Consider the following 26691-nt stretch of genomic DNA (forward strand, 5'->3'; position numbering starts at 1 on the left):
CAGAGTATCATAGAGTTAGAGGGTCATGGAGGGGTGCAGAGTGGAGGTGCGTGGAATGGAGTAAAGTGCCATAGAGTGTAGGGGCATACAGTGCCGTAGAGTGGAGTGGAGTTAAGTCAAAGAGTGGAGTGGGCAAGAGTTAAGAGGCATAAAGTGGCCTATAGTGGAGAACAGTAGAGGATCACAGAGTCGAGTAAAAGTGTCAGAGTGGAGTGGCATAGCATGGAGTGTTTTAGAGTGGAGTAAAGTGACGTGGTGTGTACTAGAGTGGAGTGGCATAGAGAAGAATGTTATAGAGTGTTGTGTCATAGAGAGAAGTAGAGTGGCCTAGAGTGAAGTGTTGTAGAGTGGAGTGGTGTAGAGTGTAGAGTGTCAGAGTGAAGTGGTGTGGAGCAGAGTGTCAGAATGGAATGGCATAGAGCAGAGTGGGATAGAGTGGTGTGTCATAGACTGGAGCTGAGTACTGTGTCTTAGAGTGGAGTGGAGTGGAGTAGAGCGGTATAGACTATAGTGGAGTAGAGCAGAGTGGCATAGAGTGGAGTGTTGTGAAGTTGCATAGAGTTGAGTATGCACAGTGTGGTAGGGCACTGCCATTACAGACAACACATCTTCAATTGAATTGACCATTACATTTGCACAGACATGCATTTTACTGTTAAAACTGTAGAGTGGGCAAACAGTATTGTGCGAAAGTGGAATCTCCTAGTGTATTTGTTTCAATAGTATTCAAATATTTGTTTCCAGCACAGTTTCGAATTACAAAAAATATTGTTCATTTGCGCTTTCCCAATTCTGATATATTCTGGAATTTCTGCAGAGTTTAATTACAGACATTTATATATTGTTGTGAGCCAGATTTATCTGATATCCTCAGATTCTCAGATAAATCCTCTCACTTTGAAGTTAGAGAAAGAAAAGTAAACACCAAGCTCCCTTGGAAAACAGAGCCTGGCATTTGATCTCTGTCTTTGAATGCACAGCAAATGTAACATGATAAGAAAAAAAAATTAAGGCCTGTTTACAAAAAGCGAACACTTGATGAAGAATACAGTAAACAGGCTATGTCCCACGAAAGGAACAAAGACATGCTGGACAGCCTAAGACACAAATGAAACCAGCAAATAGAAAGCAACCAAAGTGAGTTACAAAGCCAATTGTAAGCAATGGGCATCACTTTGGTCAGCTTCCAGATTGTCCCCAAGAAGACTTTAGCAACCAGACAGATGCGCTGTATGGTACGCTTCGACCTAAAAAAGTTCACCCAATGGTCGGTGAAGTCAGAGGAATGTAGCTATTAGTTATTAATAGGATCCTGAAAATAAGAGAACAGTACAGCTTGTCTTACCTACTTCTACAGCAGAAACTTGGGTCTATACAGGACACAGAGTAAATAAGTAAAGTTTACGTTTGGCAATTTGTTTAGTAACTACTTTGTTTAAAACCCATAGAAGTGCAGTTTCATACTAAAACCATGAGCACGTTCATTTATTAGTCCAGCCTATACTCTTAGGTCCTGAGTATAGGTGCCCTGGAGGTGTTGTAAGATTATTGCATGCACATAGTAAAATGTGATGATCCAGGGTTCGGAATTTATTAGATATGGTAAATAAAACATATAACGAATTGTGTCCTGAGAATTGGACATAATATGAGAATTTTGGTGCTTTTTCGCACAGAAATCTGCATGCCCAGACATTTTCCAGGCAAATCCCCTCGTATATTTCTTCGGGTTCAACGTGATGAAATGTAACGGGAGAAATGTGCAGGGGTGCTGGGTTTATTGCACCTGGTAATTACAAGGTACGTCCAACACCGAATAACTTATAATAAAATAAAATCCTTGTGCAGGAGTCATTCAAAATCAGTCCCTCAAGTGGCCAAGGTGCATCGTGTGGACTCTAGCTGAGTTCCAATAACTGAACAATACAAATTTCAAGCCATAACAGTGTTATTATCACACAATTTTTTACTGTTTTGTTAAAAGTTGATAAAAGGTGGATTTTGATTCGCGCCTCCTAAACACGTTGTTTCCCAGTCTCGTTCTTTGAATATTGCCCTGTCTGGCGGTCATTAGTAATACATTAGGAGGGATGGGGTCGGCGTTAGGCAGATAAAATCAGGAAAAGGCAGAGAGAGGGCTGGGGCTTGATCTGATACCAGACTGTTCCTCGACCAAGTTGTCGAGGAAAACGTAGTCGAAGGAGGTATCACCTGTGGTGGAGGCGCTACAGAAACGGATGGTTATCACTACAGGGAAGAGCAGGGAGAGGTAATAAAAGCAAACTCTACCTGGCGACTTGGTTCATCCTCTTGAAATATGAAGGGGCTGTGAAATTTACGCTGCAGGGCGGCGTTTACGACCAGTTTCAATGATCTGAACTTCATCTGCAATGGCAAGAAAAAGGCAGCGAGCTGAGCAACCATGAGAAATAAATAGGAGAGCTGCCGGCCAGCAAAGCTGGAAATAATTACAAATTGTAAATCTTCAATGATGGTAATAAATGTTAATTAAATGTTTATTAAACCTTCATATTGTATAATGCTCCATTCCTTGCTGAACCACCTCCCACTTCAACCCCTCAGCATGGACGTCAATTCACCAAAATGCCAGGGGTAGCGGAAGGAGACATCACGTGACCTTTGACCTCCACTTTCGTTCACAGGTGCATACTTACACATACACACAAAATCACACTTAAACACACTCTCTCACACGCAGGCTGCATACAACATACATTTAAAAGCATTTTTACTTACCTCAGCTGCCACGGAAGAGCATATTGCCAGCTAATTCAACCCCATTTTATTACACTAACAGTGAATAATATTTCATTATTCAGTATTAATGTAATCAAAATTAACAGAAAACAAGGGGAGTTTCAACTGACGACCATAAGGACGAGCTGTCTCTGCGTTCGTGGCACTAAATTTGCCACCTTTGTAGCTAGGGGTCACAAAGGCAGTGCCAGGGGTCGCAAAGGGAAAGTCAGGGGTCACCGAATGACGTCCATGACCCGGTCCTGTGGTTTAATCACCTGGGTCTGACGCTATTTAGCACCAACCCTCGTGAGTTATCTGCTGCAGGTGTCTGTGCGTATCTGACATCACTCTCTGTCTTCATTCTAAAGTCGGACATTCTCTTAAATGGCGTTCTTAGCTTGATTGGCCCGATCGTGCAAGGAAACATAGGCCGAGAGTCTCGCCATTCCATGCCTCTCTTTCAGACCCAAGGTTGTCATGTGTCTCTGGCTCCGACTTTTGGGCGTGGCAAGTCCACTTACTGCTTTGAGTGACTTTAACCACAGTCTTCCATGAAGGAGGAACGTCACTTCTTCATTCGAGGCCAGATTCACGTTGCAGTCAATGGAAACCACATCGGCGTTGCTATGATTCTGTAAAATAAAGCACAGGTGATGGGTGTCAGAGTACAAAGTAGCATGCTTTGGCTCGGTCTCACACATATCTAAGTGAAAGAGAAAAATGTACTGAATAGCATGCACAGATGCAACAAAACTTGTACAAGGTGCAGAGGTGATCTGCTGAGCACGAGGAATTGAAGCAATTTCTTGACTTGTGGCCTCTGTTAAGGCAGAAGGTGGCTGATGCTGAACTAGGCCGAAACCAGTCTTGTGTCGCTGGGGTTCCAGTTCAAAGAAGACCCGCCTGGGTCTAATCTGGAGTGGCATGATGAGCAATAAAAAATGGTTTGGAACGCTACCCTGAGCAATTGCCAGTGGTTAGACTACTTGGCACACCTTCTGTGTGTTTGATTAACACCCTAAACAGCCAAGGGTATATCCAGACATGGGTACTGTGCTCACTGACCCACTGAAACCAAGCAGAACCTGTCTGATGAGGCCCAAATAGACCCAAACCAGTCTTGAATTGCTTATGTTATTGTTCAGAGAACCTGGCATAACAGTTCGTTCTGGATTGACCCTACTGAAGCAGGGACCAGGCTGATTTGCATATGGTGGGTCTAATGTAAGGTGATGCCATTGTGGGCAAAAATGATTGGTTGGAATGCTACCCAGAGCCATTGTCACTGGTTAGACTATTCAAGCATTCCTCTCAAAACATTTAGGGCCACATGTGGCAACTTTCGGATTTGCGACCCGCAAATTGCGAGTCAGAGCAACTCGCAATTTGCGAGTCGCAAATCCGAATGTTAGATGGTGTCCCTGACACATCTGCAATTCGCAAGGGGGTTGCAAAGGCCCACCTCATGAATAATCATGATGTGGGTCGCAATTTGCGACACCCTTGCGAATGGCGGCCCTCACAGGGGTTTTGGCATGCTGCGGACAGCAGACCACCATGTCTGTGACTGCTTTTCAATAAAGCAGTTTTTTTTTTTTGTAATGCAGCCCGTTTTCCTTAAAGGAAAATGAGATGCATTACAAAAACGAAAAATGGAACGTTTCTGTTTCATTTTTTCAGAGCAGGCAGTGGTCCATAGGACCACTGCCTGCTCTGAAAAAATGTTTACAGTGCCATTCACAACGGGGAAGGGATCCCATGTGGACCCCTTCCCTTTTGCGAATGGGTTACCACCCTTTTGAAATGGGTGCAAAATGTGATTGGTTTGCGACCGCGTTCATGGTCACAAACCAATCCTAAGGAACACCCCTTCCTAATTGCGGGTCGCAAGCCCGTTTTGCAATTCGGTAACCAGGTTACCGAATCGCAAAATGGGGTTTGTGGATTGTGATGTGCTTTTTGAACGTTGCAAACAGCAAAATTCACTGTTTGCGACGTGCAAAGGCAAGGACACAGAACACACCTAGTGGTGGCCAAGTGCTGTGCAAGGTCAAGAACACAGAATACATATTTAGTGTGTCACACCATGGGAGGAAGAGATTTCAAAGCCTGAAGTGAAAAATCACGAGGCATAACCTGAACCACATGTAGAAGAGGAGACAGCAGCTAAAAGACCAGCTTATTGCACCATATACGCGTTCAGTTACAGGGAAGCTGCTATGCATGAGTACCCTCTGTGATGAGTAAAACACAACACGAACTGTAGAGCCGGGAGCCCTTCGTTCACATCATTGTTTCTGGCAGACCTGGCCTTTGCTCAAAAAGCGCCCTGTGTGAACCAAATTTAGTGCCACTTATCATTTGTTCTATTTGACTGTCAATGTGTTGAAAAAATGGGGGGTTGAGGGGGTGTAAGGGGAACAAGTGAAAGGAAAGCAATGAGAAGAAAAGCAGTCAAAATGCAGACAACGGCACCAGCGGCCTCCAGAGACAGTGTTTAAATGAACTTTTCTTTGCAGGCAGCTCCTGCGCATGGCTCAGTATCTTCTCCTGGGCGAGGGACCAGCTCGAGCATGTTAAAGGCTGGCCACGGCTTCTGGAAAATCAGTTTGTCTACATGAGACCCTTTCCCCTCTCTACAAACACTGATAGAACTTAGAACAGTGGTGGCTGGTAATATTAGCATGGTGGACGGAAACCCACCCACCGCCATCCCCATAACATACTTATAATTATGAGGACCGGACATTGACCGTAATGAAGTGTGTATTTACTATTCTAACTACACACACACTTTGATAGTAGGGAAGGTCATAAAGCAGACTGAGGAAAATATAACAGCACTTTTAGTATTTTGATACACTCACTTGAAACTACCTAAACACACCATGGGGACAGGTCCTCATAATACCCCGGTCCTCACAAGGATAGTGTTTGTCTGGACCTAACAATGTTTACCGACGCTAAAAGGACAGATCCAGTCCTCACAATGTGGGATATATATATATATATATATATATATATATATATATATATATACACACACACGTTCACAACACTTACTCACAAATACACATACATACATTCATACATATACACACAAAACATCACAAAACATTAAACATTATCTTCACTGCAGTGTTCTGGGAGGGAAGCCTCCGAGGTCACAAGAGGGTTGGGAATGCTGCCTTTCCTCCAATGAGGGAAGGCAGCAGTCTCTCACTCATCACAGAGAAGGATGGGGTCAATACAACTGCTCACCCTACCCAACTCTGTGAAGAGATGTCAATGATTGACACTCTGCCCTGGGCCCTTCAGGGCTTAAAAGTGAAAGGCGCAGGTCCGAGGTAATCAGTGATGGTTTCCCTCTTGGCATAAGTGGGAGGACCTAGAGGCCCTTTTGTAGGGCTGAGGAGATCACACCCATAGGGCTGTGAAATCCTCAGGCTGGCAAAGTTTAGCCCAGGCAGCGAGGCGTCTGCACATTTAGTGCATGCACAGCTCCTGGCTGCCTGACCTGAAGAAGACGAGACCTTTGTTCAGTCTGACAGACACTCTTGTTAGGGGGAAAAAGGAGGGGGACCTGTACAGTTGGGCAGCGGCTGATTAAGAAATAGGCATAAGCATTCTCTAAACTGTGTAGAGAGGTGAATAAAGGGCTGCACCAACAGAAAACATGCTGGTGCTCAGTGCATACATGCCAAAAGACCCGATTCAGCCATACGACTCCCATTTTTTAAATCCAACAATTGCTTTATTTTAGCTATATCCTGCCTGAAATTGCCTCTGCTTCAACAGAAGTTAATGACGACAATCAGATATTTTTTTCAAAATCTCCCTCTTTCTTGTTCTGAAATGTTGGCAGATATGGGGACAGTGACTGATGTAGCTTTGCTCGAAAAATGCATCAGATAAAAAACTCCCAGTGACCAGGAAGTCTCTACCCACGGATGTGGTTCTATTTTATATTAACTAAAATTCGACAGATTTGAGATCTTGCTAACTACATTTTCAACTTTACCAATTGTTCACAAGTTATAACTGACAAATAGGAGCTCAGCCAGGAAATCCCAACATTCTGCCGATTCTTACTCAGAAAAGTCTTAAAGTTTTCACAAACTGTGTCCATCAAATTCATATTTCAGCCTGGATAGTTATCTGTTTCCATTCTGCCACCTCATTCTAAACTGTCCTTGACAAGCAAGACCGAAGCTGGTGAGCAGCTGAATGATCTGTGGGCCCATTCCTACAGGAGACTATTATTATTATTGTTATACGTGATTTGTAATTGGCATGGCTACCTTATAAGATTTCCCAGCGCTAGTCTCCTCACTGAACCAGAATCACCAGAGCATTACCAATTAACCAAACAGTTAGCTGATGTTAAAGAGGGGGGAACATCCAGGTTTTAAGCAGTTTATGAAAGGTTGTGAGCGACATGTAGACTCTCAGCGTCAGTGGCGAGGTGTTCCGGAGCTTAAGACCCAGATACACAAATGCCTGACCACCCTCACAGGCTTTCTTAACTCTCCAGGAATCAGTGCGAGCCCCAGATGGCCTGAGAGAAGCAAGCGTTGTGCTGTATACCAAGACAAAGGTCTCAGATACATAGAACCCAAGTTGGATAGGCACTTATGCATATAGCATAAGGCCTTGAATTCGATGCAACATTCGGTTGGAAGTCAGTGAAGAGTATGTAACATGTTGGCTGAGGAAGTGAATTTGGGTAGGTGGAGGAGGAGGCATGCAGCTACATTTTGTACTGTGTGGAGCCATTTGAGCAGAGATTTTGCAGCACCTAGTTATAGAAAACTACCATAGTCCAGGATGGAGACAACTAGGGCCTGGACTACAGTTCTTTGGGCTGGGAACGGGAGGCTGACCAAAATTCTCCTCAGCCATTTAAGAATGCCGAAACAGGTAACAGCTATTTTCTTGATCTGATTGCTCGTAGAGAGTTAGTCATTGAGCCATACCTACAATTTTTTTTACCATATGTACTGGGGAGGGAATGGTGCCCATGGTTGACGGCCAGACATGAGGACACTGTAGGTGGGGATAGATGCCCACCTGCAGAACATCTGTCTTATCACTATTAAATGTCAGTGAGTCTTATTCGTCCACAATGAAACTTGGGTGAGACAGATGTTAAGGGCCTCTGTCTTGTAGTTATCCTTGGATGATAAGGGTGCCACAGTGTGGGTATCATCTGCATATGAAAATAATATAAGACCATGAGATTGAATAATCTCTGCTAGAAGTCTTACATAGAGACTGAACAGAACTGGGTTTAGAATACAACCCTGTGGCACCCCAGAGGCTAGGTGGTGTGATTTAAACCTATATTGATGTGTGTAATCTGGAAGGGCGATTGTGCAGGAAGAAACTCAGCCAGGACAGGGCTGTGCCCTGCACTCCTATTTCTCCTAACCTAAAAAGCAGAGTGAAGTGGTTTACTGTGTTTAATGCAACACTGAGATCTAAAAGGATTAGTGCCGCATGACCACCAGTATCAAGTTGACATTGCAGGTACTGTGGCCAGCCCTGAAGCCCGAGTGCAAAGGGTGCTGTGAACCATTTAATTCGGTGTATTATGTGAGCTACAAATCAACATGCTTCTCCAACACCTTTGCCAGAGTAGGAAGAAGCGGAATATGTCCATAGTTGGACCATATAAAGGACAAGATTTGGCTTTTTCAATAAAGTTGTGACCGAGGCCAGCTTCACAACTAAGGGAATGATGCCTTCGGTCAAGGAAGCATTCAGAAATGGGGTGAATTGTCCCATGACTAGAAGAGCCAGCTTACCCAGTACTGAGGAGGTTAGGGGGCTAGGGTCCAGCGAAGAGCCTGATCTGGTAGCCGTGAGCTATGAGACGAATTATGTCACATCTAAAGTGTGGAACATATTCAAGGGACAGGTCGTATGGGAAAGAGCTTCCACTGAGTTGACCTCAGGTGTACTAAAAAAGGTGGTCTGGATATCTGCTACTTTTTTTTAAAGAAAACGTCTGCAATTTCATCACATTGGGTTTGAGAGAGTGGGGGAGTTGGGGCCATTTTAGCACAGTCAGAAAGATTTGTAACTACCTTAACATTTTTCAGGCAGTTTTTAGCCACAGTGATTTTATTCTAGTAAAATTAGGCTCTAGCAATACTAATTTTTTTCTGGTAGCCCTTCAAAGCTGACTTGTATCTTAGCTGCTCCTTGTTAAAATACGTTTTCCTCCAATTTCTTTCCAAGCCTTCACATAGCTTTTTGTGCTCCTGCATAGAGTCATTATACCACAGAGCAGGGGGGAAGGATTCCATGGTGTTTCCTACTAGAGATTAATACATTGAATGAGGACCTAAGCCAAGAATCAATGATGTGGCAGTCTGATTCTACTGAGTGACTCAGCAGGGGCAGTTAGCTCTAAATAGAGAGTTAAGAGCCGGGATGTTAAGCTTTGACGAGCTCCTGCCAGTGGGTGTCATCAGATTCTCTCTTGATCAAACCCTGGTGAACTGGGAGGGGAAAAGGTTCTGAGAAGTGATTGGGCCATGGCAGAGAAATAGGCTGGTCTGTTTGAATGTTCCTTAGGTTGGTAAATATAGGATCCAACACGTGGCCAATTAAGTGGGTTGGGAAATTCATGATGTGCTGGATGTTCAGAGACACAAAATCCTCTATCACAGAGGAGGCCGTACTGCAGGCCACATTATCAAAATGGTTGTTTAGATCACCCAAAATGGTGAAATTGGAAAATTTGAGAATAGGTGATGCGAGAACTTCCATAATGCCAGAGCTCCAGTTGCCCGGAAACCCAGGGGTGCTAAATTAGGGATCCGGATACTGTTAAATTCTCAGCTACTGACAGTGAGAACAGTAGAGATTTACTGTCAGGGATTGTCAGCTAATCTATTTTGCATGCAAAGCATTCTTTAAAAATGATAGCTAAACCACCTCCGTTATTGTTTTCCTGAACCTCTCTCAGAATCCAGCAATATGGGGGCAAAGCCATAATAATGTCTGGCCCTGAAGCGTCATTAAGCCAGGTTTCTGTTAAAAACATAGCATCTGGACCATGTTCGAAGAGGAAATTTAAAATGTCAGAGTGATGTTTCAATAATGAGGGACAGTTTACGTCAAAAAAACTTGAAGCCATTCAAACTACAGTCCGGCAGTGGCATAGACTCTGGATGCAGGGGTTTGGTAGTGAAGTTGCAATGTGGGCAATTTCTTACTGCTAAAACTAGATCTAAATCAAGAAAGAGGAGACAGGCTCCTCTGGTAAGCGAGTGAAGGGTAAGCAGTTGAGAGGTTGAGTAATTCAGCCTACCTGTAGACAAAGAGACAGCATTCCTGGCCCCTGGAGCCATTCGGGGCGCGGACAGGCGCAGATGGCCCGTTGTGCACGGCTGCGCCACAGCTGTATTTAAGTATGTCGTCTGGGAGCAGGTGATGAGAGCTACTGCACACCAGAGCGCTAACCGCTCTGTGCAATCTGCAGAAAACAATGGCCATCAAGTGAAATATTTTCACCCAACTTAATTCTCAGCAGATGTATTAGTTCACCATTTTGTAAAGACTTTCAAATTCAATCAATATTGCAATAAAATTTTACAAAGGTGCTGGATGCGAATTTAAAAAGGAAAAAGCAGCTGGAGACCGTGTTCATCATGAGGAACGCCGGTCAGACCGCGCCACGGGCGCGTTTAAATACGCATTCAGGGAGCAAGTGACGAGAGCTACTCCACACTACAGTGCTAACCGCTCTGTGTAGTCGGCAGAAAACTACTATATGCTCAGGAGTTCCTGATAGTTTGTCATCCGTCATCTGTCAATGTTTCATATTGTCGCCATGAACCCTATGGTACTGTACAGACTTTTCCACTTTCTTCAAATGCACGTTGTGGTACCACAGAAGTTGTTCTGGCACCTTGAGTAGTTAACTCTACATCAATTTGCCAACTTGAGGTGCTCAACATTTCTGTTGGCCTAAACGTTCCTTGTCTCTGTCTGTACTAAAGACACCTAAAACCAAAATTTCAGTGTGATATTACACTGTACGTTGTCCCCCCCACCAGCAGCGGCAGCTGAAAAACCTTTTAAACAAAACGATAATAAACAATGTTTATTATCGTTTTGTTTAAAAGGGACAGGGCCACGGGGGTGACGTGCACTGGGGGAGGGCTTAGCACTCCCCTTCAGAGCGCATGTGTGTTTGGCTGGCCATCTCGGGCCAGTCAAACACACATGAGCTGTAGGCTGTCTTCAGCCCAGCAACTGTTGAGAGCCTGCAAGGCTCCCAGTCTGCATGGGAGCGCCCTGCACTCCCATTGGCCGCAGGGCAGGCTGGGAAACTGTGCCTGCATCCAGCCAGCAAGGAAGAGGAGCGCGGCGCGGGACCACGTGGAACAGGTAAGTGTGTTTTTTATTTATTTAATTGAATTAAATTTTAACACCCCCCTCGCACGCCTCCTCCCAGCCCCACCCCTTCTGCGGCCCACGAGCCACTACTGATAACATCACTAGCACATAGTGGTGGGGGGCCTTTGTAAAACATAAATTAAAAACTTGAGAATTCTAAAGGCGTGGTTGTCAACAGGTTTTTTTCCTATTGACATCACAGACAATGTGAACAAAGCCGCAATTCTCCAAAATGTGACATGCAATCCAGTCTGAAAAAACACGGTCCCAGGGATGCGACGGGCCCAACTAGGAGAGTAAAACTCAGAGGGCTTTGGTTCAGTAACACAAATGACAAGTGGTTTGGCATGCCGCAAACGAGAAGGGTCAAACTCCACCCACAGGTCGACAAAATGCTGGAGCCACACTGGCAACCAGATATCGTGGCTATATGGGAGGCAACAATTTGAGAAACACAGGCAGAAATCAACTACTTATCCACCCAAGCAAAAGTCTCATGGGGGCAACTAGGCTGCTGAGTGTGACAACATATATGTGGTTGGAACTCAACTTGAGAGTGAATGGAGAAACGCAACATCCTACAGTGCAGTGGAAAAATTGCAGAGCAAGCTGGACGTAGCTATACTGTGCGTGCATGTGATGGCACAACATCAAACATGGATTAATCAACCTGAGTATGCCGAAATACTGTGCAAAGAATGGGGTACACGTGGCCGGATTAGGAATTGACACATTCATCAAGAACATTACAGGACTGCTGGAACTGACAGGTTGTCTATAAAGCAAGAAGAAAATGACTGGTAGGCCAGCTGGAGGGAGGCGTAAAAGAGTGGAACTGTTTGGTGCTGTGGTGCCGCTGATGGCAGCATGTCCCAAAAACAACAATAGCGAGGTCACAAGAACCATCAAAATGGTGCAGTCCTCCCTTGCGGTGGGCCTTAGGATGCCAAAGACATGGCCATCGTGGTAGACGGAGAACGTGACAGAAGGGGCCGTAGCACAAACACTACGCCTCCAGTGCAAGCACGGAGGGATCTGGTATGAAGGACTAGGGAACAAGGTATCTGCCTTGTCTTGACTAGGTTGACTAGGTACCAAGTTAAGCCTAAACACTGCAGGCGGTCACATCTTTCAAATTTGAGACTAAATAGACAATGAGTGCAAATACGTCCGCTTTACTTTTATTGGTATAATAAGAAATTAGGCTGTGCCACTTGTGGTGGGGGATGTGAAAACTTTAATAAACTGCAGCTGTACAACTCCAGAGAATATCTGTAAGGAATGATTTAACTTCATCAGGGTAATGCAAATAAGGAAGAAGTTGCTTGAATGAATGGGTTATGACCACTGAGCGCCTCAACATCATCCCTACCTTCTCATGCAGCTCTATCCGTTGCTTTCCTCTCCTTCAGAGGCGGCATTGTGTGTTTTCTGGGCTGTCTCAGGGTTTATTGATTAACGACATGAGTTTAGAAGTCATTACTGGACTGGAAGTCTCAGAAATATTTAAGATAGATGAGATGAAATATTTTTCATGCATTGCACTGAGGACCAGGAATCCTGAAATGTTAATGGAATGTTTTAGGAGTCGGCTCGTGAGGAATGTAATTTAAAGAAAGGAGGAGAAATAATTTCTGACCGCCAGAGGTTTAAAAAAGAATATCCTTAAGGAGAGAATTTGTACTCAAATAATATTTGCGCTTTCCTCACTCTAATCTGTAATGAATAGCAAATAACAATAAGATATATCACATAAAAGGCATACTTTTTATGTGTCAATATCAAAATACAATTTATTCCTCACATTAAATAGGTAAAAACAGGGTCCTCAACAAATCACACTTTCCTCTTGTCAACAACAAATCACCAAAATAGGTCACACAAACAAGTCTTTACAGACCAAATAATGATCCAAGGTAGCACGGGGAGCATCCAATTATATATCCCTTCTTATAATTCATATAAGATTTCTGTAAGGTAAAGGACTTGTAACTCTTTTAAGTTTAGTAATTGTGGTGACCACAATGTCAGCGTTTCTCTCCAGTCATCTGACAAGTGCACAAGATCATCCTTGGGACAAAAGTGTTGCATTATTAAGTTGTAAAATAATAGAACCTAGCAAATAACGGCTAATGGTAGCATAAGATCATGGGGGGGGTGTAAAGGTGTAATATAAAATAAAGTATGCCACTACAAATACCAGAAAAAGGAAAAAACAAGCTCTAATCAGTGAGACCAATGACCAAGACGTGTTGTCCAAGGGAAGGGGAAATTTTTTTTTTAACACTTCTAAAAAATACAACACTCACAATGGGTATCCTATATGTATAAAGAGTAATACATCATCGGACTCAATGGAATTGGCCCAGTTAATCAAAAACAGTGTTCCAATGAATGCAACACAGCTGAACACCGTAGGAAAACCTGTATGTAGAGATATATTGTCAGAACAAATATCTCTTGATGTAAAAGTTCCCTGAATAAATCCAGACTAAAATGGAACCTGCTTACCAGTGCATAAAACAATCAAAGGGGACTACTCCATGTGAAGGATTCACGAGCAGAGAGGTGCAAGCATCATCAGACTCCTTCCTGTAATCACAAATGCATGGGGATGGTGCTAGTGTCACCTGGCTGATTCTGCTCTCCCATGCGTGTGGTGGGTCTGTAACTATGAGTGTGTAGGTCGGCCACCATACTGGACAAAAGTCACTGCATAAGAATATAAAACTAGGACCGCCATGTTGGCGGGGTACTAATGATATATTAAGCATACACTAGTCACACCAAAGGAACACACCAAGCAATAGACAGAGTGAAAAATATGATATAAACAACCAAAATGCAAGGGCTAAAAATAAGGGAATTGTTAACAGAACAGAACAAAAATCAAATTGCTGGTGTAACAGTTTAAGTGGGTAATCCAATTCTATAAAGATACAATGTATCACTGCAAGGGTGAACCACTGTATTAGAAGTTTAAATGTACGCATCTACAACCAAGTAATTAATTGAATAAAGATTTCTGGCAGACAATGTATATATGTATAACATGGGTATCAACTAATAGATGTACCTAAACATAAGCAATAGTGTAGATCACAAGATCAGAAAGTAATTTTATATCCTGAATTATTTGATGTGGGGCGCCAAAACCCACAGTAACATATATAGTTACATGCATTCTCGAAATGACACACATAGGGCAATAAAAAAGAGGTAAATTAGACAAAACATCTTGTAGCCTTATAACTGCTAATGTAGCTAGAATTTGCCATTCGATCTGTTGGTTTAGGCCTTATAGATACAGAATCAAAATGCCAAATCCACAAGTTTTTCTGTGAAAGTAAATTATCCACATCAGGATTTCTAGAACCACCAATAACAACATCCAGAAAAACATTTATCAGTTGCATTATGATAAAAGCTTGACAATGATCCACCAAAGGTGCATTTTGCACATTACAACAGATCCTTGACTGGTGTTGTAGGACCCGCGTCTAACTTCTTGAGTTGTTTCCCCAATATACTTCAATTTGCATTGACATTCAATACAATATATAAAAAATTTAGACATACTGTTGGAATGATGTCTGAAAATCCATTCTTTACCATTGACAAAGCAACTTTTTGTCACAGATGTAAAATTGAATTTAGTACAATTACTAATTTGAAATGCCCCACCGCTGGCCTCAAGCCCCATAGCTGTGTTATAGTTGCTTTTTTCGGATCTTTGTATGCTTTCACTAAGCTATCTCTCAAATTACATTCTCTTTTAAAGGCAAACATTGGTCTCTTTAGAGTAAAATGAGGTGAATCAAGTAGGTGCCAATTTGTTAGGGTGATATTTTTTTATGTTGTTAGTTTCTGTTTCGAATGTGGCTATACATGTGATAAGGCACTGTTAGAGTATTTCTCTCTTTTTCTTTTAATAGTTCATCTCTGTTGTTGTACCATGCTCTTTAAAGGGACCTCCTAACTAGTCTTGATGGATAACCTTTTGCAACTAGTTTAGGACATAATATTTTGACTTCATCAAAATAGTCTGTTTTTTAGTACAATTACAACCGATTCTCAAAAATTGTCCAAAAGGTAAATTATCTCTTAAATTTCTGTGATGAAAACGATCATTCTTTAGTAGTGTGTTCCTTGCAGTAGGTTTTGTGTACCGACTCACGACAAGTGAATCACAGTCTATTTTAATACATAGATCCAAAAAGATAATTAGATAATCACTATGCTTTCAAGAAAAGTATAAGTGGATACTCTGGTTGTTAAGCCAACTGTGAAATTATGTGAGTTCTGAACGAGTACCACATCAAATAAAGAGGATATCATCAATATATTGTAACCATTTATGAATCTGTGAACTGAATGGATTAGTATTAGAATAGATTGTTTACTCTTCAAAGTGTGCAATATACAGATTTGCAGTTTCTGAAGCAAAAGCTGCTCCCATCACGACTCCTTAAATTTGAGCATAAAAGTCATTATTAAATATGAAATAGTTTTTTATGCAATCTATAATGGAATCTACTATGAATGACAATGGTACTCTATGTTGGCTGGGTGAGTTTCCAGGGATGGCTTAATTATATTTAACACTTCTTTCCGTGGAAAGTTAGTATATAGGCTTTTTATATATATAGTGACAAGTAGCTTCTATGTAGAATCAAACATCTCACCTTCAAATTGGTTAATGATTCCTCTACTGTCCTTTGTAAAAGATTTAGTTAATGGAACAAAAGGTTTAGTGAAAAATTCTACACATTCCGCCAGAGGTTGTAGCATGGAATTACAACCCGCCACAATGGGGCGACCAGGGGCCTTACCTACACTCCCATGTATCTTAAGTAATGTATAGAGAGCAGGGATTGAGTAATCAGGTTTATTTAAGTATGAAAACTCCTTCTCACTCATTCAAACCTTGTGTAGTGAGCTCATATATCTTTTCATGAATTAAAGTTGTAGGGTCACTGTTGTGATTTTTATATTGTGTGCCATTACTTAGTTGCCTTAAAACTTCCTGGCCATAGTCACATTTGTTCTGTAAACACTCCTTAGCATTATTTGGTGTCTTATCTCAAAATCTTTCATTGGAATGTGTAATATTTCTAAGCACTCCTTACTTAGGGGGTCATTCCGACCTTGGCGGGTGGCCACCGCCGCCCGCCAGGCAGAAACCGCCATGCGGAAATGCGGCCGCCAATGCGGCCGCACTCACGCGGCCCCCATTCTGACATTCCCGCTGGGCCGGCGGGCGCAAACCAAGTTTGCGCCCGCCGGCCCAGCGGGAATGAGGCTGCAACACAGGAGCTGGCGGTGTTGCGGCCGTGCGTCGGGTGCAGTTGCACCCGTCGCGCTTTTCACTGTCTGCTATGCAGACAGTGAAAAGCTGGCCGGGGCCCTGTTGGGGGGCCCCGGCACTGCCCATGCCATTGGCATGGGCAGTGCAGGGGCTCCCAGGGGCCCCAAGACACCCCTTACCGCCAGCCTCTTCCTGGCGGTGAAAACCGCCAGAAACAGGCTGGCGGTAAGGGGGTCATAATCCCCAGGGCAGCGCCGAAAGCAGCGCTGCCCTGGCGGATTATAGCCGCCGGGGCAGAAATGGCGGAAAACCGCCGGCCCCGGCGGTCCGACCGCGGCTTTACCGCCGCGGTCGGAATGGGGAAAAAAGCACCGCCAGCCTGTTGGCGGTGCTTGCGGTCATAATGGCCCTGGCGGTCTCGGACCGCCAGGGTCAAATGACCCCCTTAGTGTCCTATCTTCCAATAGTTTTTTTTCAATTTCTGCATTCTCTTTGTTTTTCTTTATATGTTTCTTAACTGTCTTAATACTTAAAACCATCCAAGAACTAAGAGAGCATTTCTTGACACAAAACTGAACTTAAGTTTAAATTTTTTGCCTTCAACAAAGATAATTGGTATATTTTTTATTTGCAAACCTGTAGGGATGATATTTGCATTCAAGCAGTCTGTAAGGAACTTGGCATGTAGTTCAGTTCTTACAATTTTTTAATATAGTCATTAAACAGTACAAAACTGTTCTGTGTTATTGTCCCTGTAGTACTTCTATTACATAATAATGAAGGGTCACTAGCTATTTTTGTGATATTATCATCTGTATAGCTCAATGTTTCTTGTTCTGACATGAATCAATTTGCTAACCCCTAATCGAGGCACACCTTTTTTAGATACAAAGGCCCTTGCAGACAAGAGTCTGCGCTAAGCAGAAACAACACGCTATCCAGTAAACTCCCAGGAAACTGGGTATGAACATAAATACCCACAAAAATCTCCAGAAGGAGAGAATTTGCACTTAGTATTTTGTATTAGGAGATGAAATCAAAATATATCCTCTCCCCCTACTCCAACCTGTAATAACTAGCAAATAACAATATATTAAATCAAATAGAGGGCATACTTCTGTATGTGTCAATATAAAAATAGAATTCATCACACTAAATAGTTAAATACAGGGCCACGAGTACTAACAGCCTGTACACATATGAATTTAAATCACAGCAGGTCGGTTCTCCTCTGAGTCGTAGGCAGTGCAGGTCTGTGTACATCAGGACATAAAGTACTGAAGTCTGCTGTGGGGATTCCCTTCAAAGAGAGTATTTAAGTTCTGCCATATTTTAAATATTGTTTTATTCATAGGGTGGCGAGATATATGCAATTCGGCAAGAGTATGGACCTACTGCTCCACAATAATAGTACAATCTTTTCTTTCAAACTTGGAAATGCACCAGAAGCGAAACGCATGTTGGCCGTCTACATTCTCTAAGTTAATGAGTATCAAATTAATGAGTGATTTTTTGGAAGCCAAGAATGATACATTGTATTAAATATCTAAAACTGATTGTTTTAAAAAAAAAGTCCTGTGATATGCATTGAAGGGTGCCTAGCATTCCTAATCAACATAACACACTGGGGGTCTGTGCCTATCTGAGTGTGAAGTACTGCTGGCCTGTTCATATACCGATATACGTCATTGCATTGTGTGTCCATCTGAGTGTGATGTACAACAGGTCTGTGCCTGTCTGAGGTACTGCAAGTCTGTGCCTATCATGGTATATAATACTGTAGATCTTTGCCGTCTGAGAATAAAGAACCTAAGGTTTGTGTCTATGTGACTTTAAAGTATTCTAGGTCTTGATCTATTTGTGTGTGAAGTACTGCAGGTCTGTGACTATAATAGTGTGAAATATTTTAGGTATGGGCCCAACTAACTGTTCTCAATCAATTATAATGTAGGGTAGGCGTCTACCTATTTGAATATGAACTATTGGCAGTCTGTACCCATCCAAATACAAAGTACTGTGGGTCTGTGCCTTTTGATCGATAAGTACTGCAGGCCTGTGCTCATCTGACTCTGAAGCACTGCAGGCCTACTTTAATGTATTTGTAAAGTCGTTTAGGGTGTTTCTATATGAGTGTGACACTCTGGAGGTCTTTGCTCATATAAGTATGAAGTACTATGGGGCTGGCTTGTCTGCGTGATAGGTACTTCAGGTCTTTGGCAATCTGAGCACGAAGAGCTGCATCTGTTAAGTATGTAGTATTGCAGATCTGCACATTACAGTGCATGATGTTTTGCAAGTCTCTGCTTCTCTGGGCATAACGTTCTGCAGCTATGTGCCCATCTCAGTATGAGGTACATGAGGTCGGTGACCATGTATGTATGTATGATGTACTGCATTCAAGCTATTGTCCACATCAGTATGAAGTAACGAGGGTCGGTGTCACTGTGAGTATGGAGTACTACCTCTCTCGGTGCCTCCTAGCATAAGGTCCGGCATGTCTTATCCTAAGTATACTATTTTTTTTACTGAACAAACAGTAGTCATTAACCAAGATCAAAGTGTGATTCGAAGGTACTTCACCAGTTGTTGATGAGAGGTCAGGTCTTCATCTGTGGGATACCGCTGATATTCTGTGTTATTTCCCCAGATATTGCAGGTGATGTTCTCCTGTGAATTAAAACACATAAAGGCCGCTGAAGCACATATCTCTAGAGCTCTGCCTATTATGTGGCTTAAGAGCCTGCATCCAGAGCTCCCCTAGACAAGCGCTCTTCTAGGACTCATACAGGAGATGTATACCTTAGGGTTATCTCGATCGTAGGGCTCTCAAGAGCCTGTCTCCAAAGCTCTCCCTATAGGAGTGAACTTCTAGGCCTGATACATGAGCTGTATACCTCAGAGCTCTCCCTTTTCCAACACTCTTGGGTGTGATACTGCAGCTTCTAGCCTTGTACTTATTGAATTTCACTTGAACTCACAGTTCACCAGCCCTCCAATCTTAACACTGCCTGTCGACAGACATTTGAATTTTACATCACACAGTGACCTAAAATCTCAGCGTACAGATCTAGATTCGGGTACATGAGATGCATTCGTGTGGAGTCAATGGAGGTCGCCTTGTGAGTTACAGGATAATCTGACACAATCTGAACTAGAAAAGAATGGGCTGAACCAGGGCAAGGTGAAATGTTCAGATGATATGCCTTGCGTCTGGAATTTTCCAAATGTAAGTTTGAAAGGGATCTGATCTAAAGCACATGTGTGGGAGAAATCCTGGGTGGTGAGGATTAGAGAGTTATATTACAGCATTATGCAAAGGTAACAAAGTAATCAGCATTGCGGGGGAGTAAAAGGTAAATCTCAATGCAGAATAAGTTCAATGAGAAAAAGAACTGTTTGATACAGCCTTACTTGCCCACATGACATGGAAAGAAACATTTAGGTTTTATACTCTTTTAGAACAACTAATAAGAAGCATTTACTTCCTTATGTTTGTTCTTCCAGTTCATAAAACAAGAATTACTGGATGGCTGGTATTAGTGACCTAAAAGAATATCAGTGCAAATGCCACCCCGGCCCTGAGTCAGAGTTGCACAGTTCTGGGGCCACAGTAAACTCACATGCTATTTTAACATTACTATCCAGTGAAAGTGCCCCAGTAACATGCAATTATGAGTAAGACCGCATGGAATTAACCATATGGGACCAATTTTTCCAGCCGTAAAATCACACGGAATAACCTATCCCATGTGGTTTCACCTAGTCCAAGCAGGTGATAAATGCATGGGGGGGGTCAATGTGTGCGGTGGGGAAAGTACATGAGTGAAGGACAAGATTTTCTCATTGTATGTGTTAGACCAGACACGAGGAGGTAGTGGTTCTCCCAAATTTTTCACTTTTCTGTAGGATGTTTTGCTGGTTCTCGCAAAGGGCCGACCGGTCCTGAGCACTTCTCCACTGGAAGCACAGTGTGAAAGTGCTGGTGCCATCCTTCCCTCTACCTAGAAGTAACACTTGCCTGGGTTTGCAACTTGCACCCCAGTGGTTTGCCCATATAAGTACTGGAGCTGGTATGACTTGCCAGGGTGTCCACATTTCCACATGGGTTATCTAAGATAAGAACTAAGGGCCAGATGTAGCAAAATAAAATTTTGCGACTTGCAAATTGCGAGTCAGACCGACTTGCAAATTGCAACTTACAAAATTGTATGCAGAAAGGTGTCTCAGACACCTTCTGCGACTCGCTATGGGGTCGCAAAGACCCACCTCATGAATATTAATGAGGTGGATCGCATTTTGCGACCCCATAGCGAGTCCCTGCACTCACAGGGATGGTGGCCTGCTGGAGACAGCAGACCTCCATGTCTGTGACTGCTTTTTTAATGAAGCAGTTTTTTTTTTTGAATTGCAGTCGTTTTCCTTAAAGGAAAACGAGTTGCAATACAAAAAAATTATGAAACCATTTGGTTTCATTTTTTCAGAGTAGGCAGTGGTCCATTGGACCACTGCCTACTCTGAAAAAATTTTTTTTGCGACATTCACAAAGGGGAAGGGGTCCCATGGGGACCCCTTCCCATTTGCGAATGAGTTACCACCCACTTCAAGTGGGTGTTAACTGCGAATTGCTTTGCGACCACTTTCGAGGTCACAAAGCAATTCTGCATCGCGGTGTGAGTCGCAAATAGGAAGGGAATACCCCTTCCTATTTGCGAGTCGGATTCACATTTTGCGAGTCGGTACCGACTCGCAAAATGTGAATCAACAGCGCGATGGCCGTTTTGCATGGCTCAAACTGCGATTTTCGCAGTTTGCGACATGCAAAACGGTTCCTACATCTGGCCCTTAGCCTGATAGAACAGGCCAGTATTGGCACACTTGCACCTTTGTGGTGGCTTTAACAAAAGTGTCCCAGGTGCCCTGACGGGCATGCACCAGGGCATATGTGCCCAGGGAGTGCCAAACATCCATGCGTGTATGCACTACCTATGAGTGCTGCTCTATCTATAAGGTAACATGGGAGAATGAATCTTATTAAGTCTGGCTGCAATAGTGGATTGCAAAGGAGCAGCCTCATGATGTTCAGTACTGTTGAATTCAGAATGATGAACACCTTCAGAAGGTAAAGGTGGTTTTGTCATCGAAGCTCTAGAAATGTCACTTCTAGGAAGTAGGCATTTCTAGGTGCTGAAATGGTTCTGGTGCCTTGTAAATTAGGCTTCATTCTACAGTTCACAGAGGTAGAGCACATATGTGCATTTTCCAGGTGACCGCTATAAAACTCAGCCATTCAGAATGACAGATCCCTGCCATTTGGGGCCTGAGTGGATAGATTGTGGGGAGAGGTTGTTGACCCTAGGCCTCTCAAGCCAGGGCATGGCCCCACTAAAGATAAAGATCTACATTCCACAGCCTCAGGCCAGACAGGGAGGAAATATTGGGGAGATATCTGTAGTTCAAAGGAGAACTCATTTGAACCACCCCCAACTTCAAAAGAACCATCTAGTATAACTAGGGGTACTCAATGTCCGCAAAGCAGAGTAAACCTTACGGTGACACAGGCCCGGTGCTGCTGGACCACATGGACACACTGGCAGAGGAATCTGTGATGCCCAGGATACAACTCTCCGAGGAGAGGATCAGCGCTCCCCTTCCTGTTTAGAGACTGGCCTGGGGCTAATTGCCTGCTGCTGTGTAGCATCCCAAGGGGTAACTAGGGAAGAGCAGGTCGGCCTACCCCCGTTCTCTGAGGAGGTCTCAGGAACATCAAAGACCACCTGAGAGGAACTTATATTAACGACCGGTAATATTTGGAGAGTGCAGCCCTCTGCTGCGTCTATCTCATATGCTGGATGTCACCGGTCAGCAGTGGCGTTAGCATGGCCTAAGTATTGTGTTTGGAGACCGGAATTTCATGAGGCGGAGCTTGCAGAGGACTGCCCGGACTTCAGGGGACCACTGCATGCCCAAACATCTTGTTAGTGTGAACATATTCACCTGGTGCGGGATCCCGCGGGCCCGCTATTGTCTAGTGTGTTGCATTTCTCTTGTGTGAGCCTTGGCTGCATGCTCATTGTGTGCAGTGCCCTGCAACGCTCGGAGGTGGGGGTACAACCTGGCTTGTGCTGTACTTGTCCTTTAATGGAACAACTGAACTTGTGTCGCAGTGTGTGACCGGGGAGTCTGGTGCAACTACAAGTCATTGTGTAGTAGACAGATTGCCTCATTCCAGAGAGGTACAGAAACCAAGTTCCGAGGGTGACCAGATGGTTTAGTGCAACTCAAGCCATCATGTGGTAGACGCTGTGACTCCCAGAGGGGTGCAGGATTTACATCCTTTGTGGGAAAGTCCAGGAGGGTCTGGTGCGCTTCAGGTCATCATGCACCAGATGGATGCCTCTGTCCGAGGAGGTACCATCTTGGGAATTGGCTTGTGAATGATCGTACGATCAGGGTGACTCACATCAGTGTACCTCTGAGGCTTTTCCTCTTTTTTGTGGAGGTACAGCACTGAGCACTTTTCACGGGGAATCATAACCATTTGGGGTCACGAGTCTTCGTGCCCCTGACGAGGCATCTCCTGGTACAGGGGGAGCGGGTCTAGTAACTTGTGTGAAATGGAAGTGTTGAGGGCGATTCACGTCAACAAGCTTTAAAGGCGCTTCTCCGTTCTGGAGGTGCTGAAACTGGTAACATTGAACTGTCTTTCTGGGCTCCTCATTGTCTAACGGCAGCCCCTGTGACCCGCCACCTGTTTTTTGCAGACCTATGAGTGAACCTCCTGTGGGGAGCCTTAATGTCTCCTCCTTAATTGTTTACCAGCTGTTGTCTTTCCTTTCCCTGACCTTGACCCCGGAACCCTGAGACTTGTGAATTATTCGCAAGTGGCCCAGTAACCAGGGAGAGGTTGATGCAATCTTTGGTTCGTTGAGGGGCGGGATAGCTGGAGCTGGTTGGTGGGTGCGGGGTGGTTTGGGGCATAGGGGACTCGCAAACACAGAGGCATCCACTATCCAGATATCAGGGCACTGCATTAGGGTGCCAGGAGGGAGGGAGTATGAGTGAGCATGCGCACGCGCCAACTGATACCTTTGGTACCGCACAGCAGAGCAAAGTGGATGTGCAGGGGTGAGTGTGGGTGAATGCGAAGGCAGTATCATGGCACTACTGTTATTGATCATCCTGTCAGGAAGTTTGTACAGTTGGCATTACATCTTACTAGTGCGGCTTAACTGCAGTGCTACATGAAAGTGTTGTAAACCTTGTATGTTCATTTTGCTGCTAACGTTGGGATACGGGGTGCAACCTTTATTTATGTGTTACACTGATTGTGGGGAATTCTAGGGTGGGTCTTGTGCTGACGACACTTGGCACCTCATGAAGATGCGGGGAGGGAATGTACTGTTTTCCTCATGTGTACATACAATAGTAGTGTTTAACACAGCTGGGCCTCATATTGCGACTTCCACTGCAAATTGGGGCAGAGGCCCAGAGTTACATTATACCCATATTGTGTTGACAAGGTGTTTGTTGAATACAATCTTTTCATGCATACACTGTGTGTGAAATCTCCTTTGCACCATGCAGCGTGGTTGTGGCGGGGAAGTGCTGTGTCTTTGCTTTACACATTGCCTTGGTGATAAGCCTGACTGCTCTGTGCCAGGCTACCTAAGGGTGAGCACAGGTTATACCATATGTGTGACCACCCACCCTTGATGGGAGTGGCAGGTTCTCTGTGGCTAGGGTCCTGCCTCAGACAACCATAATATGCCGCCTCCAACAGTATGCATTCCCCTTTTGGGAGGAAAAAGGAAAATGAGACTTGGTTGCTGCAATCAAAGTCTCATGAGATTTTTCTGTCTGGTTCTACTAGCCAAACAAATCTGGTCAGGTTCTTCTAGACCTGCTAAATCGGGTGCAGAAGAAGCTTATCGTAGTAATTGAGATGAGCAAAATTATTGCATATAAGCATGAGTTAATTTCATTCCAACTGACTTGTAATGAGGCCCCTAGAGGAATAACCAGTCCCTAACTATTAATCAAATGAGCTCCCAGTTACTGACTTTAACATCTTACCTGGTCCACAAGGAAGTCGGTGAGCATCAGAAGCCGGTTCCCTCCCCTCGTGGCAACAGGAATCGTAATTTTTATTGCCAGCTCCTCCACAGGGAAGAATCCCAAGTTTTGGATCTGAAATATTGAATTAAAAAGTTTGTTAACAATGTGGGAGTAGGAAATTATTTTCTTACAAGGTGGAAATTGAGCTCAGGACATGTAGAGAAAGGATGGGAGAGTGGATTTTAACATGACTGTTCGCAGCTAACTCCCCCTTAAACAGTAAGTAAATCTGTTGTCGATTATCCATTGTATATGGTGCACACCAAAGGACAAAGATGCAGTTCCCTAGCACTCACAAGGAGCCTTCTCTGAACATTCATTACAGTCAGGCCACGTTAATGGGCAAAGGTATAAGCCACAGCTCCACAGGTTTGACTAGAGACTTCCCTCAACAGCCATCGATTACAGCCTAGTCTGACAGCCAAATCCACAACCACAAAGTTCTCACTGCAGCCCCCAATCAACACTGATTGCAATCTAGTTAATGTACAAATCCACATTCCCTTGGCTCTCTATGCATCCTTCTTTGAGTAATATTTAGTGTACGCCCTGCTAATAGACACATCCACAACCCTGCCGGCTCCTTGCAGCCTTCCCTCAACATTCATCGATTACAATCTAGGTTTATACGAACAACCATCATAACACATCTGAGTGCAACCTTCCCTGGTATTTATTGAGTATAATCAGTGATAATAGACAAATCGACAATCCCGCAGCTCTGATTGCAGGCTTCCATGATTATTCATGGAATACAGTTCATGCTAAATGGACCAACCCGCAGTACACAACTCTCACCACAGCATTCCCAGGATCTTATAGTGCACACTAGTTGAGAGACACAATAATGTACATCGGTCACCGGAGCCTTTTTAGAATGTTATTGCTGACACTGCATGTCAAAGGACAGCCCCACAGTCGGACAGTGCTTACTATGACTTCCCTGATCAATCCTTGACTACCGTGTATGCTACTCAGCAGCTTCAGGCCTAGTTCTCAGTACCTACTCCTAGATAAGTGAAAGAGAAATTACTGCCCAACTGCACAACTTTCTGGAGAACAAAAGCTTACCCTGGTCTGCGTTTGGCTCCAACAGTTACGGGATGCTGAGTCTGCCATGATGTCTATTTAGATGATTTCAAAATGGCCTTAGACGGTGGTGGGACTTTAATACTGCGTCACTTGTTATCATTTTAAGCCCCCACACATGACAGAGATCGTTTTTCTCATCTTTCTGCCCAGGGCCTTGAATCAAAACCAGCTCCTGGAGTCAGCGCCTTCTATAACACGACTCAGAACAGCTATTTGCCCCTTCAGATTTTGACCGAGGGCAGCACCTGAGGGGCAAGTAAGGGTGATCCTACGCACCTGGTGGTATTTAATGTCGACTCGCCCAGTTATTTGAGTTCGTTTTGCCACTTATATATTGATAATAATTGAATCCATCTAATATTTGCAAAACGTTCAGGATTTTTCACCAGAATCCAGGCTTTTCCGTTCTGCCTTTGTGCCATGCAGCACTTGACGAGTGAAAACTGACTCTAGCTCAAGCACACGAAAACTGAATGTATTTTTTGTGGCAACAAGTCATGTATTAACACCTCTTCAACCTGATCTCCATCCCTGGCGGGGCCCCAGTGTGAATGGACTGAGGATGTGAGCCCTTATCGATTCAGAACTCTTACTGAAATCTCTGACCTGCTCTGTGGTTAGCAGTGTTGTAATTCAAGAACTCTTAGGAGAATTATTTACTTTTTCCGTTCCTTCACAGGGTCTTGATTGGTTTAGCAGGCATTGCACCGCGTCTGTGTACTGCAACGTGATATTCGTGGTTTGCCAGGCTATTTGAGCTACAAACTAGCGGCGCATTCAAAATGGTGACCTGTCTCCTTACAGACACCAAGAAATAGGAGACTGCGAGCTCTGCTGGGGCTACCCGTGGGGAAAAGAGTTCAATTTAAGCTCTGACTTAACCACTGATATTCTGCAAGTGTGACTCGGACTTTTCTCCTTCCGTGTGAGTTTAACTCCTACTACACCCCGCACTATACAGGCTGAGGATTGCTCAATGTAAGAGTACAACTGTTGAGCCTGCT

General features: G+C 43.9%; 1 protein-coding gene across 4 annotated transcripts in view; it reads right to left on the minus strand.

Annotated features, from left to right (window-relative positions):
• Positions 1–26691, minus strand: part of ITGA11 (integrin subunit alpha 11) — a 574736-nt gene that overhangs the window by 36906 nt on the left and 511139 nt on the right. For all 4 annotated transcript variants that reach the window (XM_069222912.1, XM_069222911.1, XM_069222913.1 and 1 more), the window contains 4 exons: positions 24554–24667; positions 19061–19147; positions 3282–3392; positions 2290–2385 (listed from right to left, as the gene is read on the minus strand). In XM_069222912.1, the coding sequence (XP_069079013.1) occupies positions 2290–2385; positions 3282–3392; positions 19061–19147; positions 24554–24667 (408 nt within the window). The remainder of the gene's footprint in view (positions 1–2289; positions 2386–3281; positions 3393–19060; positions 19148–24553; positions 24668–26691) is intronic.

Source organism: Pleurodeles waltl, chromosome 3_1 (genome assembly GCF_031143425.1).
Source record: "Pleurodeles waltl isolate 20211129_DDA chromosome 3_1, aPleWal1.hap1.20221129, whole genome shotgun sequence".
In the NCBI taxonomy this organism is placed as follows: domain Eukaryota; kingdom Metazoa; phylum Chordata; class Amphibia; order Caudata; family Salamandridae; genus Pleurodeles; species Pleurodeles waltl.